Below are 14570 nucleotides of genomic sequence, written 5' to 3'. Positions count from 1 at the left end.
TGCTGGAGAGAGGGGGTGCTGGAGAGAGGGGGTGCTGGAGAGAGGGGGTGCTGGGTGGTGATAGGCAGATGCACCCTCGACTGGGCCCAGGGGGCAGGGCTCGTCCGGCAGAGACTCAGACCCTGCACCGTCTACATTTCCACTGGCAACTTAGCTTGCAAGTGCCTTTGGGGACAGCTTTGGACCCACTGGGAAGGGAAATAATTAAAACATCATTAGCTCCAGGAAGGGAAATTGAGAAGTGAGAGAAAGGAGAGGGAAAACACAAGGGGACAGATGCAAAGAAGGAAAAACAAAAGAGAAACACTCAATAGCCCAAGATTATCTTAATTGTAAATGAGTTGGGGAAAGCTCAGGCTGAGTCAGGATGTCTGCAAGGGATGTAAACGAAGGGGAGAGAGGAGAACTGGCGCTGAAGCTGCTCGTGAGAATCCCATTAGGCAGTGAACGTCTCCGAGGTTAGGGAACACAGGCTGGTCAGCAGTGCCTATGAGAGGAGACAGTGAGCCCACCAGGGGAGGCTGGAGGCTGTGAGGGGTGGAGGAGCTTGCCCGGGACACAGGCAGGGAAGGCATTCAGGGAAATCTGGGACCTGCAGGGGTGGGGGGAGATGAGGAAGCAGGTGGGCAAAGGCAGGCAGGCGGGAGGAGTGATAACATGCCGGAGTGCACCAGTGATGCTAACGTGTCTTCTGAGGCAGCTGAGGTACATCTCTCTCCCTTCAGGGTGAAGCTGGAAAGCCTGGAAAATCTGGCGAGAGAGGCCCTCCTGGCCCTCAGGTAAAGCCCACCTTTCCCAGTTTCTAGTCTCGTTTGCAGCATCTCCATCCTTGCAACAAACGCAGTGGCCTCCCACGTAGCTCATCCAGCTCCGATAGCTCGCTCCTAAAGTTCCAGCTGTCCCCACGTGTCACGCTTTCATACTGATGACCATGTCCCTGATCCTAGCACAGGCTCAGAGCGTCCGGGGGTGCTGGCAGATGTTTACACCCACTTTGCCTAAGCTGGGGTGAGGCACAGAGAGGGGGATTCTGGGAGTGACCGAAAGATGTTCCTGGTGCCAGGCTTCCCCTGCTTCCTGGCCACCCAGGGACCTGGCTTCAAGGCCTCTCCCATCAGCCCAAGGCAGCCTTTACCTGGTTCTGCACAGTGCTCTGAACATCTCTGCTTTGGATTGCAGGGTGCTCGCGGCTTCCCAGGAACCCCAGGCCTTCCAGGTGTCAAAGGTCACAGAGTAAGTATCATGGGGGGAGAGTGCTGGAAGGAAAAAGATTGACCAAGGGAGAAAAAAGTCTTGGGGGGACATGAATCGTCCTCTTCAGCTTCCCCAGAAGCGTGATTGAAAGTCTTCTCTTGTCCCGTAGGGTTACCCAGGTCTAGATGGTGCTAAGGGAGAAGCTGGTGCTCCGGGTGTGAAGGTAAGGACCAAGAAGCACATGGGCATGGGGGACGGATGATGAGGAGATGCTGCTGAGCTCAGTGGAGTTAGGACGTCTGAACAGCTTGGGTTAGGAACACCCAGCACTACAACCTAATGAATGAACAGCAGGTCTGGAGAGCTCCGGGAATTGTCCCTCATGGAACTAAAGCTTGGAGGTGTCAGTCCTAGCTGAGATGACCAGAGTGTTCGGCTTCCTCCATGGGAACTGTCTTGCAGGCTGGCAGAGGGAGCCCTGCTCACTGATCCTCTGCATCTTTTTTCCAGGGTGAGAGTGGTTCCCCAGGTGAGAACGGTTCTCCAGGTCCAATGGTGAGTATGAGCACCACCCCCTGGAGGGCCTCCAGACACTCTTGAGACACCTTCTAAAGCCCAGCAGATGGCGCCACTGTAGATGCCACCGCTCCCTTTGGGCAAAATAGATATTCAGTTTTGTAGATTGATTCGATTATGAGCAAAAAGTAAAGTGTGTCAAGTGGATGGTTTGTGCAAGGGCTCACCAGCATTTCTTTGAAATAACCCTGTTAACACACTTAAGGTGTGCTTCAGTTTTTACAAATTCTGTTTATTTTCAACATTTGGGGGAGTTTGTCTATTGCAAGGAGCCAGATGTGCCATAACAGGGCTCCTAATAGGTAACAACGGGAGCACCTGTGTGTTCTGCCACGGCCGAGGAACCTTTGGTGTGATAGGGTCAGGGAGGCGGGACCAGGGGCGCCCACACCTTTGCCTCCCGGATGCTACCGGCTCCCTCCCTTCCAGTGTCCGTGACGGGCCTGCAGGTTATGTGATGGGCCCAAGCGGTCCTTGAACCAACTCACGCTTGTGCCTCTTGGTGTGTGTTCCAGGGTCCCCGTGGCTTGCCTGGTGAGAGAGGACGGACTGGCCCTGCCGGCGCTGCAGTGAGTAATTGACAAGACCCAGAGCTACCATTTGCCCAGCTCTTTGGAGTTCATGAGGCACTTGTATTCAGGGTTATTTCGCCTGACCCTCAAAGCAACCCCACGAGGTGTAGACAGTATCATCCTCCCGTGAGGATTCACTTTGAGTGTGCCCGTCACAAATCCCCAGGCTGGGTCTGCACAATCAGAGGACTGGGGGGTGGCGGGAGGCCAGCTGGCAGGTGAGGACAGGAGTCTCTTTAACCAGTCTCGATTATTCAGGTAATCCCTCGACAGTCTCACCCACTCCCCAATCAATCCTGTTTGAATTTATGGACAGACTTTAGTTGGCTATAGTACTGTGTTCCTTTTAGTTCTTTCTGCTCGCTTAGATGCTGCCCTAGAAAAGTGTATCAGTCTAGGGTCAACTCACATACTTTACATTACTGCACTGTTGGTGACACTGCTTCACGGGGACGTCCCCTGTTTAATACCCAGGTGCTTTGTCTTATCCAGCTTTCCCTCGAATCCTACCAGGCGGATTCTGTTGTCCTCCCCCTTTTAGAGGAGAAGAAACTGAGGCACTGAATGGTTAACTAGCCTAAGACAAGCCTTGCTGTGCAGCCTCAGACTCCGGTGGCCTCGCATTAATGGGAGAGTTAAGAGCATGGGGATTTGTAGCAGCGAGGGTGCAGGTGTTTAGCTCTGATCCCTTTGCAATAGAGAACCCTTGTGGGCGCCTGGTCAGGCGAGTGATGCGATGAAAGCTGTGTTTAAGAAAGATTATGCTCTCTGTTGATTTCACACCCCAGCCACCCAGGCTCTGAGGCCCCTCCTCATGGGTCCTTGCAGGACCAGCCAAAGTAAATCAGCTTCCCTCAGTTGTGCTGCAGTCCAGATAAGGTATCTGTTTTGGCAGAAATTTCCCTCAGAAGCAGATCAGTGAAATAGCATGCAGTCTCAACCCCCATTTGTCAGCCAAAACTGTTGAAGTGGCTTGTCCCTGGGTCACTTTGTGTGAGGGGATTAGAGAGCCCCGGGCCTGCCAAGAAGCACTGTGATTGCTACAGATTGTCCAGACCTGGCTTGTGCCTTTTTGGCCAGGCTTGGAGTCATGGGGCCACACTCCATGAGGGGCACAGATGACCTGCACCGCTGTTCTCCTTCCTCCTCCAGTCGGCCCTGCTTCTTGCTTCTCCTTGCTGACTCCTGTCCCTACCGAAGTTAGACTGGCAGGGTGTGCATAGGATTTGGAATGGAAGATTGACAACGTCACATAGTTCAGTGCAGACCTGGTGTCCAGGCCTGTATAGGGGCTGGGCTGGGCTGTGGTCCTGTGTCCCCCACCTTGGGCCAGATGGTACCCACTCCCCAGCTTTCCTGCAGGGGGGAGCCCTGGATGCCCATCCAACTTTGGCCTCTTGGGCAGCACCACACTCCCCTTGCTCACAAGCAGCCCAGGCCTCTCCTCTGGCTGACCCCTGGAGGGAGGGTACTTTGCGAAGCAGCCAGCCCAGAAGGGGCTCTGGCCAATGCTGAGGGTTTATGTTCCCTGTACATTTTCTTCTGTTAAGTATTCTCCTGCTTCCCTGGTTAATGCCAACCAGGAGAGTCTCAGTCATGAGAAAAGGACCACAGCCAGGAGAAAGGCTTGAGTCTTATTTAAAACAGGAGCTCCCCCTAAAGCATCCTTCTTCAGCTTCCCAGGAGAGGCAGAGGCAGGCAGGCGGGGCTCAGCTGAGGTCTTCCAAGGACCAAGTGCTCGGCCTAGCTCCATGCAGCCTAATGATTCCCGGGACCCAGAGGGGCCTCGAGAAAGAGACCCTGGAGGTGCTCCCCGTCAAGGTGCATGGCCTGTAGAGGAAGAGCCGGCAGCCTTGCTGTCTGTGAAAGGAGTCTCAGGACTGTGCCCGGTGCCCTGTCCCCATCACCAAGCTTCTTCCTGGGCTGGTAGCAGATGCTCTGCAGCTCCCCTGTCTTCCACAGAAGCAGGCTGTTCTGTGGGTTGGGGATGGGGACACAGATCCAAGAGTTGACCAAGGAGATTAACCAACTTTGAAAGAGCTTTGTGCTGCAACAGGCAGGAAGAACTGAGTCAGAATCGATGCTTGGCTGTTTTCATTTTCACTGAGTCTTTAAATGATAACATGGCCTTGAATTTGGGGATACTTGGGGTCTAAAAGGATGTTTAAAAAATGATGGAGTAGCTGGAAAATTACCCAAGTTCTTTGAGGCTGAGAGCAAGCCCACTGCAGGCCCAGTTTTCAAAGCCACCATGGAGGGTCCTGGGGCTGCTTCCTCCCGCAGTGCACACCTGCCAGCCTCCTGCTCAGCCCTGGGCCACCGTGAGAGGGACTGGAGATGTGGGTGTCTCCCGTAATGGCTGCTTCCTTCTCGCTCACAGGGTGCTCGAGGCAATGACGGTCAACCAGGCCCTGCAGGGCCTCCGGTAAGTTCACTTCAGCCCCGGCAGGTTTACGTGAGTCCCAGTCAGCCGCCCAGTGAAGTGGCAGTGTTTATTCAATATCGAGGCCACATTCTGGATTCTGCTGGAAAAAGAGGAACAACTTTTCATTATTAAGGGAGTATGTTGGTGACAAGCTTTGAAGCAATGGTTCATTTTTCTCAGCTACACTTTTGGTAGTTTTTCTGGGGAGGGGTAGAGAGGGAGGTGAAAGAACGACTTGCTTCTCACCATGTATATAGTCAGAAACTATATACTGCGTCAGAAACGCAGTTTCCCACACTGGCAGTGGGGACAATTTTCATCCAGGGACTTTCGGCCACAGTGGATATAGAGCAATATCAGTACAAAGGTGGGAAGGCATGGGAGGTGAGGGGTGGCTTGCTTTGGAGGCTGGAGATAGTCTGCCCAGACTGGGCCTTCACCTCTGCATCTGCTTGCTTCCTCCAGGGTCCCGTGGGTCCTGCTGGCGGTCCTGGCTTCCCCGGTGCTCCTGGTGCCAAGGTGCGTGTCCTGCTTGTCGAGTCAGGACCCCCCCTTTCCCCATAACCCTTGCTGACTGCCCCCCGGATGATCCACCTTCCCCTTGGAGGAGTGTCCCCCACCCCTCGCCCCACTTCTGCTATCTGTGGAAGCAAGGAAAGAGACAGGCATTTTGCAGAGCCACCAGCTGGAAGGGAAAGTAAGATGGAATGATAAAAAGTTGGAGATACAGTTACAGCTTCAGAGTGGGACAAGGCAGAAGAAGATGGGAGGACCCCTGAGACCTGGGAGGGGACCAAAGGAAACTGAAGAAAATAGGCAAAGCTCAGCTGACTTAGATCCGGAAGAGAGTTGGAGGGAAGTGGGTGCAGAGGTGGTTCCATCCTTCCCCCTCACCCCTGCTTCATCTTGGAGGGCGGGGCTTGTCTCTCCCAAACCGTGTTAATAGAGTTCTTCCAAGGATTAATAGAGGCCAGTGGGAGGCCAGCCAGTTCAGGGAAAGGCCCCTGTGGCCCAGGAGGGATTCCAACATGCGTGCGTCCCTGGGAATTCTCTCCTGGTGCCGCCAGGAGATGAATAAGGAGCCTCCATGAGGTCACTGGCATCAGGTTGCTTTTCCCCTTCGGGGGTTTCCATGGCAACCAGACAGTGTCTGAGGCCCCAGGAGCTGGGTGAAGGAGACCCATTGTGAAGAGGGACAGCGGAAGGTGAGGGGGCCTGACCTTTAGAAAATAATAATTACAAAAGTAAAGCAAGAATGTTCTGAGAAGAAACCTGAGGAGGCTGTGCCCTCTCTCCAGGTCAGCAGTCCTCCCCAGGGACTCCGCAGTCCAGAGAGCCCAGCTCACAGCCAGCTGTAACTTTCAGGAAAAAATGAAAGTAAAAGCAGAGGCCATTCTGGGAAAAGTGGTGTCGGGGGCGCTGGTCCCCCAGCTTGCTTTTTGTCCTGGCTTGCTGGCTTCTTTCAAACAGGCTTGACTCAGAGCCTGGTTCACATTAGCCAGATACAAGCCCAGTGGTGCCCCGAGCTGAGATGTTCAAGAGCCTCAATAAAAGAGAAAATAGGTGGGGAAGGGGAGGTAAAGGTGCCTGCCCATCTCAGCCATTGTCCGTCATCCCACAGTGCTGGACTGGCAGGCTGCCCAGCTCAGGCTTTTCTGATGAGTGCTGAGGGAACCAGCACAAAGCCCAGCCTGTAACATGAACCTGTGTGCCTGCTCGTGGTGGCCACCAAGGAGGGGGATGGAGAGTAGAGCGGGGCAGGTAGAAGGTCATCAGGTCAGCGGGCTCAGCCAGGCAGCCTGCATGGGAACCCTTTTTGGTGTGTGTGTGCAGCTTGTCCTAAACTGTTGCCCACGGGGTCTGTGTCCCCCTGACCTGTCCTCACTGCATCCTTCCCTGCCTCTTTCCAGGGTGAAGCTGGCCCCACCGGTGCTCGAGGTCCCGAAGGCGCCCAGGGTCCTCGCGGTGAACCTGGTACTCCTGGGTCCCCTGGGCCAGCTGGCGCCGCTGTGAGTGTATTTTGCCTGAAGGGTCTGGGGTCTGAGGCCTTGGCACACTTGACTGTCTGCTGAGGCAACTGGTGCCTCAATCATCACACCTTTCTTCTGGCTCAATGCCTGCCACCCAGCCATCAGTCTCTAGAGACACGTCTCCCTCCATCACCCATCTTCCCTTTAATTGTCCGGCAGGGCCATGCCTGGAACGGACCAGGGGCCTGGGAGCATGATGTGGGGTGGGAATGTATTCTTCACTGCTTATCTTACATAACGACACTGTCTCCTTTTTCAGGGCAACCCTGGAACTGATGGAATCCCTGGAGCCAAGGGATCTGCTGTGAGTGCTGCCCTCAGACTCAGCTCCTCCAGGTGGGGTCAGTCCCTCCTTATGCCGCCCTCCTAATGCCCTTCTCTCTGCTTATGCTGACAGGGTGCCCCTGGCATTGCTGGTGCTCCCGGCTTCCCTGGACCCCGTGGTCCACCCGGCCCTCAAGGTGCAACTGGTCCTCTGGGTCCGAAAGGTCAAACGGTAAGATCCAGTGAATTCTGAGTCCCACCCACAGCCCCAAAGTCAAACCCACCACCCTACTTCCTGTGCCCACAGTGTCCTCTAGCGGGCTGCCTTTAAGGGTGGGGGTGGTGGAGGATTTTTAGGGCTGTGGGGACAACCGAGTGTGAGAACCTGCTTTTCTCCTTTGTTAAGGGTGAGCCTGGTATTGCTGGCTTCAAAGGCGAACAAGGCCCCAAGGGAGAACCGGTGAGTACCTGGCTGCCACCCCTGGCCCACTGCCCACCTTCTCAGCAGGCGTGTCCCCTATCCTGGGCCCTCTGAGGGTGTACCCAGAGATGAATGTGACAGAGAAGCTGATGCAGTCTCAGCTGCCATCTTCGGTTTGACCAGCTTGACTGCCCACTGGGCCACTTCTTCTCGCCCAGCTGACCCTTTGTGACCTCACTTCCACAGGCCCCCCAGCCCTGAAACAGCAGTCATAGCCACCTCCTCCTCATGCCAGGCCTGTGCTTGCCCCAGGGCCAGGCAAAGACTCACCCTGTTTCTCTGCTATGCTGGTTCTCAGGGCCCTGCTGGTCCCCAAGGAGCCCCTGGTCCTGCTGGTGAAGAAGGGAAAAGAGGTGCCCGTGGAGAGCCTGGTGGTGCTGGGCCCGCCGGTCCCCCTGGAGAAAGAGTAAGTGGGCCAGGAGTTCTTCCCCACGCTCGTTGGGGTGTGCCCTGGAGATACAAGTTGAGTTCCTGTGGCTCTGGGTCTTTGCCAAGTCTGTGGACCTCATATTCCTTTTCTCCACCCACCTCCACACTCCTTAGTGTCCCTCACCCCTGGGTGACATGAAGCAGTGGGAGTTCCTTGCCAAGAGGTGGGGGCAGGCCCAAGAAGTTAATCTCTCAGAATCTTGCACCTGGAGCTTCCCAGGTGGCGCGAGTGGTAAAGAACCCACCTGCTAACGCAGGAGACGTAAGAGACACGGGTTTGATCCCTGGGTCAGGAAGATCCCCTGGAGGAGGGCGTGGCAACCCATTCCAGTATTCTTGCCTGGAGAATCACCACGAACAGAGAAGCCTGGCAGGCTACAGTCCATAGGGTTGCAGAGTCAGACATGACTGAAGTGACTTAGTAGGCATGCATGCACAGAGCTTCTGGTCTGCAGAGACTGCAGTAGGAGGGTTGGTGGGATGGACACATGGATCCTGACTAGGCTCTCTGCAGCCACAGTTGGGTCAAGGGCCTCTCTAACTCATTGCCTCTCCCCTCCACTTCTTCCTAGGGTGCTCCTGGCAACCGTGGTTTCCCAGGTCAGGATGGTCTGGCAGGTCCCAAGGTGAGTGAGGGAATAGGGACTGGGGCCCACGCATCACTGGTCAAATGGCTTTCTGCTGACCCTCTGCCTCCTCTTGTGTAGGGAGCCCCTGGAGAGCGAGGACCCAGTGGCCTTGCTGGTCCCAAAGGAGCCAACGGTGACCCTGGCCGTCCCGGAGAGCCTGGCCTTCCTGGAGCCCGGGTAGGTAGCAGGGATGCTTCTGTCTTCAGCTTCCAACTCAGAAGACTCCTCACGCCCTACCCGACCTGGTCCCTCTAACCCTGTGCTGACGCCCAGCCCCTTCTCTCTCCTAAACAAAGGGTCTCACTGGTCGCCCTGGTGATGCTGGTCCTCAAGGCAAAGTTGGTCCTTCTGTAAGTCCATCCTCTGGGGTCACTGGGAGAGGTTGGGGGGCACTCTTGGGGAGGCAGGTAGGAAAAGAGATAGGAGCCGGGTCGGGGCAGCCTGTGAATTTTGAGAACTGGGGAGGGGAATGGATGGGATGGTGGGTCCTGTGGCCAGGTGTGGCCTATGCAGTGGCTGCAAGTTCTAAAAATGCCACCCCTTGTGCATTTGGGCCTTCCTTTGGGGAAGACAAAGCCTGGTGTGCACTTTCAGGAACAAAACTTCTAAGCTAAGCAGTGTCTTGTCGCTGATGAGTCCCGTGTGTGATGCGGGCTGCCGGCTGCGACCTTAGTCAGTCCTGAATGCTGTTTGTCTGGCCAGTGACCTGCCCTGAGCCTGCGCTCAGTAGAGGGACAAAGGTGGTCTCGGGTCCATGTGCTGAGAATGGTGTCCTCTCTTTCAGGGAGCCCCTGGTGAAGATGGTCGCCCTGGACCCCCAGGCCCTCAGGGAGCTCGTGGGCAGCCTGGTGTCATGGGTTTCCCTGGCCCCAAAGGTGCCAATGTAAGTAATCACCTGCCCTTCCATTTCCTTCCACATGGTTCTGCTACCTCCCTGCCCCTGGGGGAAGGGCTGGTTCCCAAACAGAGTTAACCCAAGGGCTGTGATGAGCGAGGTCCATGGTGTTCTGGGTGGCTTGGACCTCCACGCCCCAAGGAGTGTCTGTGATCAGGAGAATCCCAGGGCTCCTTAGAGCCCTCAGAACATCTCAGCCATGACACAGATCCCTGGGTCAGCGCTATTCAGCTCACACCTCGGAGCATAAGAGAGGTGCTGATCCTCGACTTTAGCCTTTGTTGTCCATCAGGCAGTGGCCCCAGTCTCCCCAGCCGGCCATACCCCTACTCCCACCAAAGCCCTCCACCTCATGGCCCTGCCCTCTTTCTTCCAGGGTGAGCCTGGCAAAGCTGGTGAGAAAGGACTGCCTGGTGCTCCTGGTCTGAGAGTGAGTGCCTCCCCACTGCCCACCCCTGGGTGTTTGTTGCTCCCTGTGGGGAGGGAGCATCGCTGTGGCATACTCCTGGGACCCCTGGTTGGCCGCATGATGCCCATGCTGAGCATGTGCTGCTCTGGGCTCTGTGGGAGTCCACACCGGGAGACTGGTGGCTGACAGCAGCCAGGGAGGTGGAGAAGGCTCCTGTGCTGAGGACTGAGGGAAAGGAGTAGAGTGGGAAGGGAGGGTGGAGAAATGGAGTTCAGGCGGAGGATTGGCTGGAGCAGGGGTCTGCAGAACTGGAGGAGTGTATCATGATAGCGCCCCTCTCTCTTCCCACTAGGGTCTTCCTGGCAAAGATGGTGAGACAGGTGCTGCAGGCCCCCCTGGACCCGCTGTAAGTACCCGCCCAGCCTCTCCAGGTAGCCCGTGGGCAGGGGCTTGGCAGGGCGGAGGTGGGGAGTGATGGAGCTGACAGATGTGGGTCTGGGCTGATCCAGGACCGCGACCCAACCTGAGCAGAGGCAGTGTGGACCCCACCCTGGTGTTCCAGGGTGCGGGTCACTCGCTGGTGGGAGAACAGCGGGCAGTGAGGGTGGTGTTGCCTGCTGTGGGTGGCCCCCTGGCCCCTCTAGCCCTGGATGTGGCGTCCAGGCTCTCCAGAAGCTGGCTCAGCTCACCATTGTCTTCCTCTGCAGGGACCAGCTGGTGAACGAGGCGAGCAGGGTGCTCCTGGGCCATCTGGGTTCCAGGTAGGCAGCTGGACCAGCTTCCTGTTTATTCTCTCTCCAGGGCTCTGGGATGGCAGCAGCACCCCCTCAGTGGGGGCCAGGGGATGGGTCTTCCCTGCACCCCAGCTTTTGCCCTGTGCTGGCCTCGCCAGAGGGTAGGGCAGCAACCTCACTCCTTTCCTAACTAAGTCACCTTGGCTTCTAGGGACTTCCTGGCCCTCCCGGCCCCCCAGGTGAAGGTGGAAAACCAGGTGACCAGGTGAGTACGGGGCCCTGGGAATACCTGGGAATCTGCAATGTGTTTAGGTGGGAAGGTCTATTATGATGCCCAGGAGGCAAGGGCGGGAGGGGGAACAAGGAGATCAGTGAGGCAGGGAGTGTCTGGGTCCTGCAGCCCAGCTCGCCATAGTCTGAGCTCCGCAGCTAGCAGGAGGGGTGCTCGGCCAAGGCTCCGGGGCAGAAAAACCTTCCTCTCTCACATTTTTCTTTGATCTTCAGGGTGTTCCTGGTGAAGCTGGAGCTCCTGGCCTCGTGGGTCCCAGGGTGAGTGTCCTGCTGGCCATTCCCAAGTGGCCTCTTGGAGTGGTTCTGGCCTGCCTGTCCCAGCAGAACCGCAGCCCCGGGTCCTGCCTGCCCCCCTGCCCCTGCCAATCCAGCTCCGCCTGTACCTCCCTGCTTCTCCCTGGCCCTCCGTCCTCTTCGGGCCTCCACCTGACTGTTCTGTGGTGTCTCCGCTCCAGGGTGAACGAGGTTTCCCTGGAGAACGTGGCTCCCCCGGTTCCCAGGGCCTCCAGGGGGCCCGCGGCCTCCCTGGCACTCCTGGCACCGATGGTCCCAAAGTAAGTGAGGGGGGTGTGGTCCTCTGGGTGGAAGGGGGTGGGGCTTGGGGGATGAAAATGGAAGGAGAAGGGATGGAGGGTGAGACCCAAAGGGGTCTGGGCAGAGGAAGAAGGGGAGGAAAGGGAGCTTGGGGCACCCAGAGGAGGAGCTGCCCATCACAGAGTCCTCTCTCCCACAGGGCGCAGCTGGCCCAGCTGGCCCCCCTGGGGCTCAGGGCCCTCCAGGTCTGCAGGGCATGCCCGGTGAGAGGGGAGCAGCTGGTATTGCCGGACCCAAGGGAGACAGGGTGAGTACTGGGCTGAGCAGGCCTCCCACCAACTCCATCCTGCTCCCCACGGCACCCAGACATCCTCTTGAGGAACTTGGAGGCCGCTCCACGGCTCTTTGTTTGAGCTTTAGTGACATCATCCAATGACACATCCCTCCATCTCACTTCTCTTACTGCTCGTCACCCACCCTGAGACCACAGCAAACCCCTCTTGGCCAGGCTCTGACCCCCGCCTGGACCCCCATTCAGGGAGGACACTGAGCTGGCAAAGGGGGTCTTGGAGTACCTCCCTGAGGTGGCCCGTTTTCTGTATTCCACAGGGTGACGTTGGTGAGAAAGGCCCTGAGGGCGCGCCCGGGAAGGACGGTGGACGAGTAAGTGGATGCTAGTGGCAGGCTCCCTGGGGTTGGGATGGGGACAGATGCAGGGATCCCATGCACTCAGGGGACAGAGGGGCCGTGTGTGAGTGTGGTCCCTGGTCCTGTGTTCAGTTGTGTGGGCTGGGCATCCGCAGGGACTTCCCGGTCAACACTGGGACCCCGGGGTGAGAGGGTGTTCTGGGGGCCATGGAAGGGTACACCAAGGGCCCCTGGGTGTGGGCGCCCCAGGCTCCCTGCTGGGCACCACGTCCCTGGCTGCCTCTCCTGGCCCCTCACTCGGCCTTCTCTTCCCAGGGTCTGACTGGCCCCATTGGCCCCCCTGGCCCAGCCGGTGCCAACGGTGAGAAGGTGAGTCATGGACCCCTTTCTTCACTCTGCCCCCATCAGATCTCCTTCTCACCTCCTGCCAAAGACTGCTCTCTCTCCTCCCCTGGATCAACAGCTGTCACCCTCCTCCTCTCCAACTGCTATAAGGAGTGAGGGTAGGGGACTTCTTAGCAGCAGGGTCCTGGGGTGCACGCCATTGAGGGAAGCAGAGGGGTGGGGCACGGGTGTCTTTCTCAATGCCCTGAGGAGGGTGCAGGTGTGGCTGAAGCAATGAGAAAACAGGCTGCTGGGGAGACCAGAGCCCCCACTCACCGTCAGGGCTGCTTCCTGGGTGCACTTTGCTCTGGAGGGGCCCCCTCTGAACCCACACCCCTCATCTCTGGCTTTTGTCCTCCCCTGTCCCTGATCTTAGGGAGAAGTTGGACCCCCTGGTCCTGCCGGAACTGCTGGTGCTCGAGGCGCCCCGGTGAGTATTTGCCTGGAGCCTGGCCCTGCAGGGGCGTGGCTCCCTCCCTGCAGTTCAGGTCTGGGGATGGGAGGAGAGATGAGAAAGGAAAGGGAGAAGGCACACACCCCTCTCCCGTGATGTGATCATGGTGGAGGACCTTCAGGTCCCCAGACCCTCTGGCCACAGGAGGCCTTCTGGCCTGGCTTGGTTTGTTTAGGATGGAGCTCCCTGACCCCTTTTCTCCGGGGTTACTGCGCAGTAGGCTGGGCCAGGGTGGGCTCTGGGCTCCAGGAGGAACTGAGCAGGCAGGCAGCTGAGCCTCCGCACCCCTTTCCTCACAGGGTGAACGCGGAGAGACAGGCCCCCCTGGACCCGCTGGATTCGCCGGCCCCCCTGTGAGTATCTCTGTCCACCTCCCCTGCCACACCTTCTATTCTGCTCAGCTCTGCGTCATACCCAGCCCGCGGGGGAGGCAGGGAGGGAGGGACAGGGCTTTAAGAGGAGGGGAATGGCTCCTTTCCCTCCACACCAATGTGACAGTCCCGACCTCAGAGCAGGCGCTCAGACCCAGGGTGGACACACACTCACACAGAGTCTCCGGCCTTGTGGGAGGAGTTCTTGCCCCCCACTCACTGGCGCCCTCCTCCCCGAGCCAGGGTGCTGATGGCCAGCCTGGTGCCAAAGGTGAACAAGGAGAAGCTGGCCAGAAAGGTGACGCTGGTGCCCCCGGTCCTCAGGGCCCCTCTGGAGCTCCTGGGCCTCAGGTGGGTAAACCTGAGCTCCCCTGAGAGCTGACCCCACAGGACAGGGAGGCTGGGCGCAGGGGGAGGGGCCTGGGCGGGCCAAGGGCAGCAGGGCGGCCTGGCTGCTGCAGCCAGGCAGAGGGCGGAGGCTGCAGGAAGGAGGAGTTTGTACTCAGGGATGAAGGTTCAAGGAGCTACGCTACCCTTGCTTTCGTTGTCACGGGTGTGGGTGTGTGGTGGGGGCTGGGGGAGGGAACGCAGGTTCTGCGTGTGGCTCAGGACGGAGCAGCCAGCCTCCTGGGAGACCCTGGCTGGGCTCTGAGGACACCTAATGGGCTTCTCCTCCCAAGGTCTCCTGGAACATGAGTCTTCTTGGTCGGGGTAGCAGACCCGCCTGTGATAGCTTCCCAGGCTGGGATGTTCATGCTGACAAAGCTCCATCTCTGTGGTCCTGGCTCTCAGGAGTCTGTGGTCAGGACGACTGGGCCTCACTATCCACCCCCCTTCCTCCTCAGGGTCCTACTGGTGTGACTGGTCCTAAAGGAGCCCGAGGTGCTCAAGGCCCCCCGGTGAGTGAGGCCCCCCCCACTGTCTCTGGGCCGGGTAGAGGGCACTGGGGGGTGGGGTGTTGGCAGCTTCTCTCACACCCATCCTGGCCTCACAGGGAAGGCCCAGCCCCAGAGGCTGTACCCCACCTCCTTCCTTCTCACCCACTTTTGCCCCCACCCATCCCATAGCCGGGTGGGAGAGAGGACGCCCCTAAAGTCTGAATGCCCCAGTCCAATCCTCCCCTGCAGAGGCAAGAAGCTGCCTCAGCAAGAGGCAGTGGCCACACCCCGGGGGCCCTTTCTCCCTCTCTAACTCCCCTGGCTGCTCTGCAACCCCTTGTCCCTTTCCACTCCAGCCTGTGAGACCACTCC

The 14570-nt window shown here is 58.1% G+C and overlaps 1 protein-coding gene across 3 annotated transcripts in view; it reads left to right on the top strand.

Moving 5' to 3' along the window:
• The window catches only part of LOC120858139 (collagen alpha-1(II) chain), a 30042-nt gene that overhangs the window by 9301 nt on the left and 6171 nt on the right, over positions 1 to 14570 (top strand). For all 3 annotated transcript variants that reach the window (XM_040233995.1, XM_040233994.1, XM_040233993.1), the window contains 29 exons: positions 726 to 779; positions 1180 to 1233; positions 1364 to 1417; positions 1705 to 1749; positions 2286 to 2339; positions 4723 to 4767; positions 5233 to 5286; positions 6678 to 6776; positions 7057 to 7101; positions 7195 to 7293; positions 7468 to 7521; positions 7841 to 7948; positions 8544 to 8597; positions 8679 to 8777; positions 8897 to 8950; positions 9385 to 9483; positions 9872 to 9925; positions 10257 to 10310; positions 10612 to 10665; positions 10850 to 10903; positions 11143 to 11187; positions 11385 to 11483; positions 11663 to 11770; positions 12073 to 12126; positions 12427 to 12480; positions 12872 to 12925; positions 13249 to 13302; positions 13564 to 13671; positions 14166 to 14219. In XM_040233995.1, coding sequence (XP_040089929.1) covers positions 726 to 779; positions 1180 to 1233; positions 1364 to 1417; positions 1705 to 1749; positions 2286 to 2339; positions 4723 to 4767; positions 5233 to 5286; positions 6678 to 6776; positions 7057 to 7101; positions 7195 to 7293; positions 7468 to 7521; positions 7841 to 7948; positions 8544 to 8597; positions 8679 to 8777; positions 8897 to 8950; positions 9385 to 9483; positions 9872 to 9925; positions 10257 to 10310; positions 10612 to 10665; positions 10850 to 10903; positions 11143 to 11187; positions 11385 to 11483; positions 11663 to 11770; positions 12073 to 12126; positions 12427 to 12480; positions 12872 to 12925; positions 13249 to 13302; positions 13564 to 13671; positions 14166 to 14219 — 1917 coding nt within the window. The remainder of the gene's footprint in view (positions 1 to 725; positions 780 to 1179; positions 1234 to 1363; positions 1418 to 1704; positions 1750 to 2285; positions 2340 to 4722; positions 4768 to 5232; positions 5287 to 6677; positions 6777 to 7056; positions 7102 to 7194; positions 7294 to 7467; positions 7522 to 7840; positions 7949 to 8543; positions 8598 to 8678; positions 8778 to 8896; positions 8951 to 9384; positions 9484 to 9871; positions 9926 to 10256; positions 10311 to 10611; positions 10666 to 10849; positions 10904 to 11142; positions 11188 to 11384; positions 11484 to 11662; positions 11771 to 12072; positions 12127 to 12426; positions 12481 to 12871; positions 12926 to 13248; positions 13303 to 13563; positions 13672 to 14165; positions 14220 to 14570) is intronic.

This window comes from Oryx dammah, unplaced genomic scaffold (genome assembly GCF_014754425.2).
Source record: "Oryx dammah isolate SB20612 unplaced genomic scaffold, SCBI_Odam_1.1 HiC_scaffold_29, whole genome shotgun sequence".
NCBI lineage: Eukaryota > Metazoa > Chordata > Mammalia > Artiodactyla > Bovidae > Oryx > Oryx dammah.
This window is presented reverse-complemented; position numbering and strand designations above follow the sequence as displayed.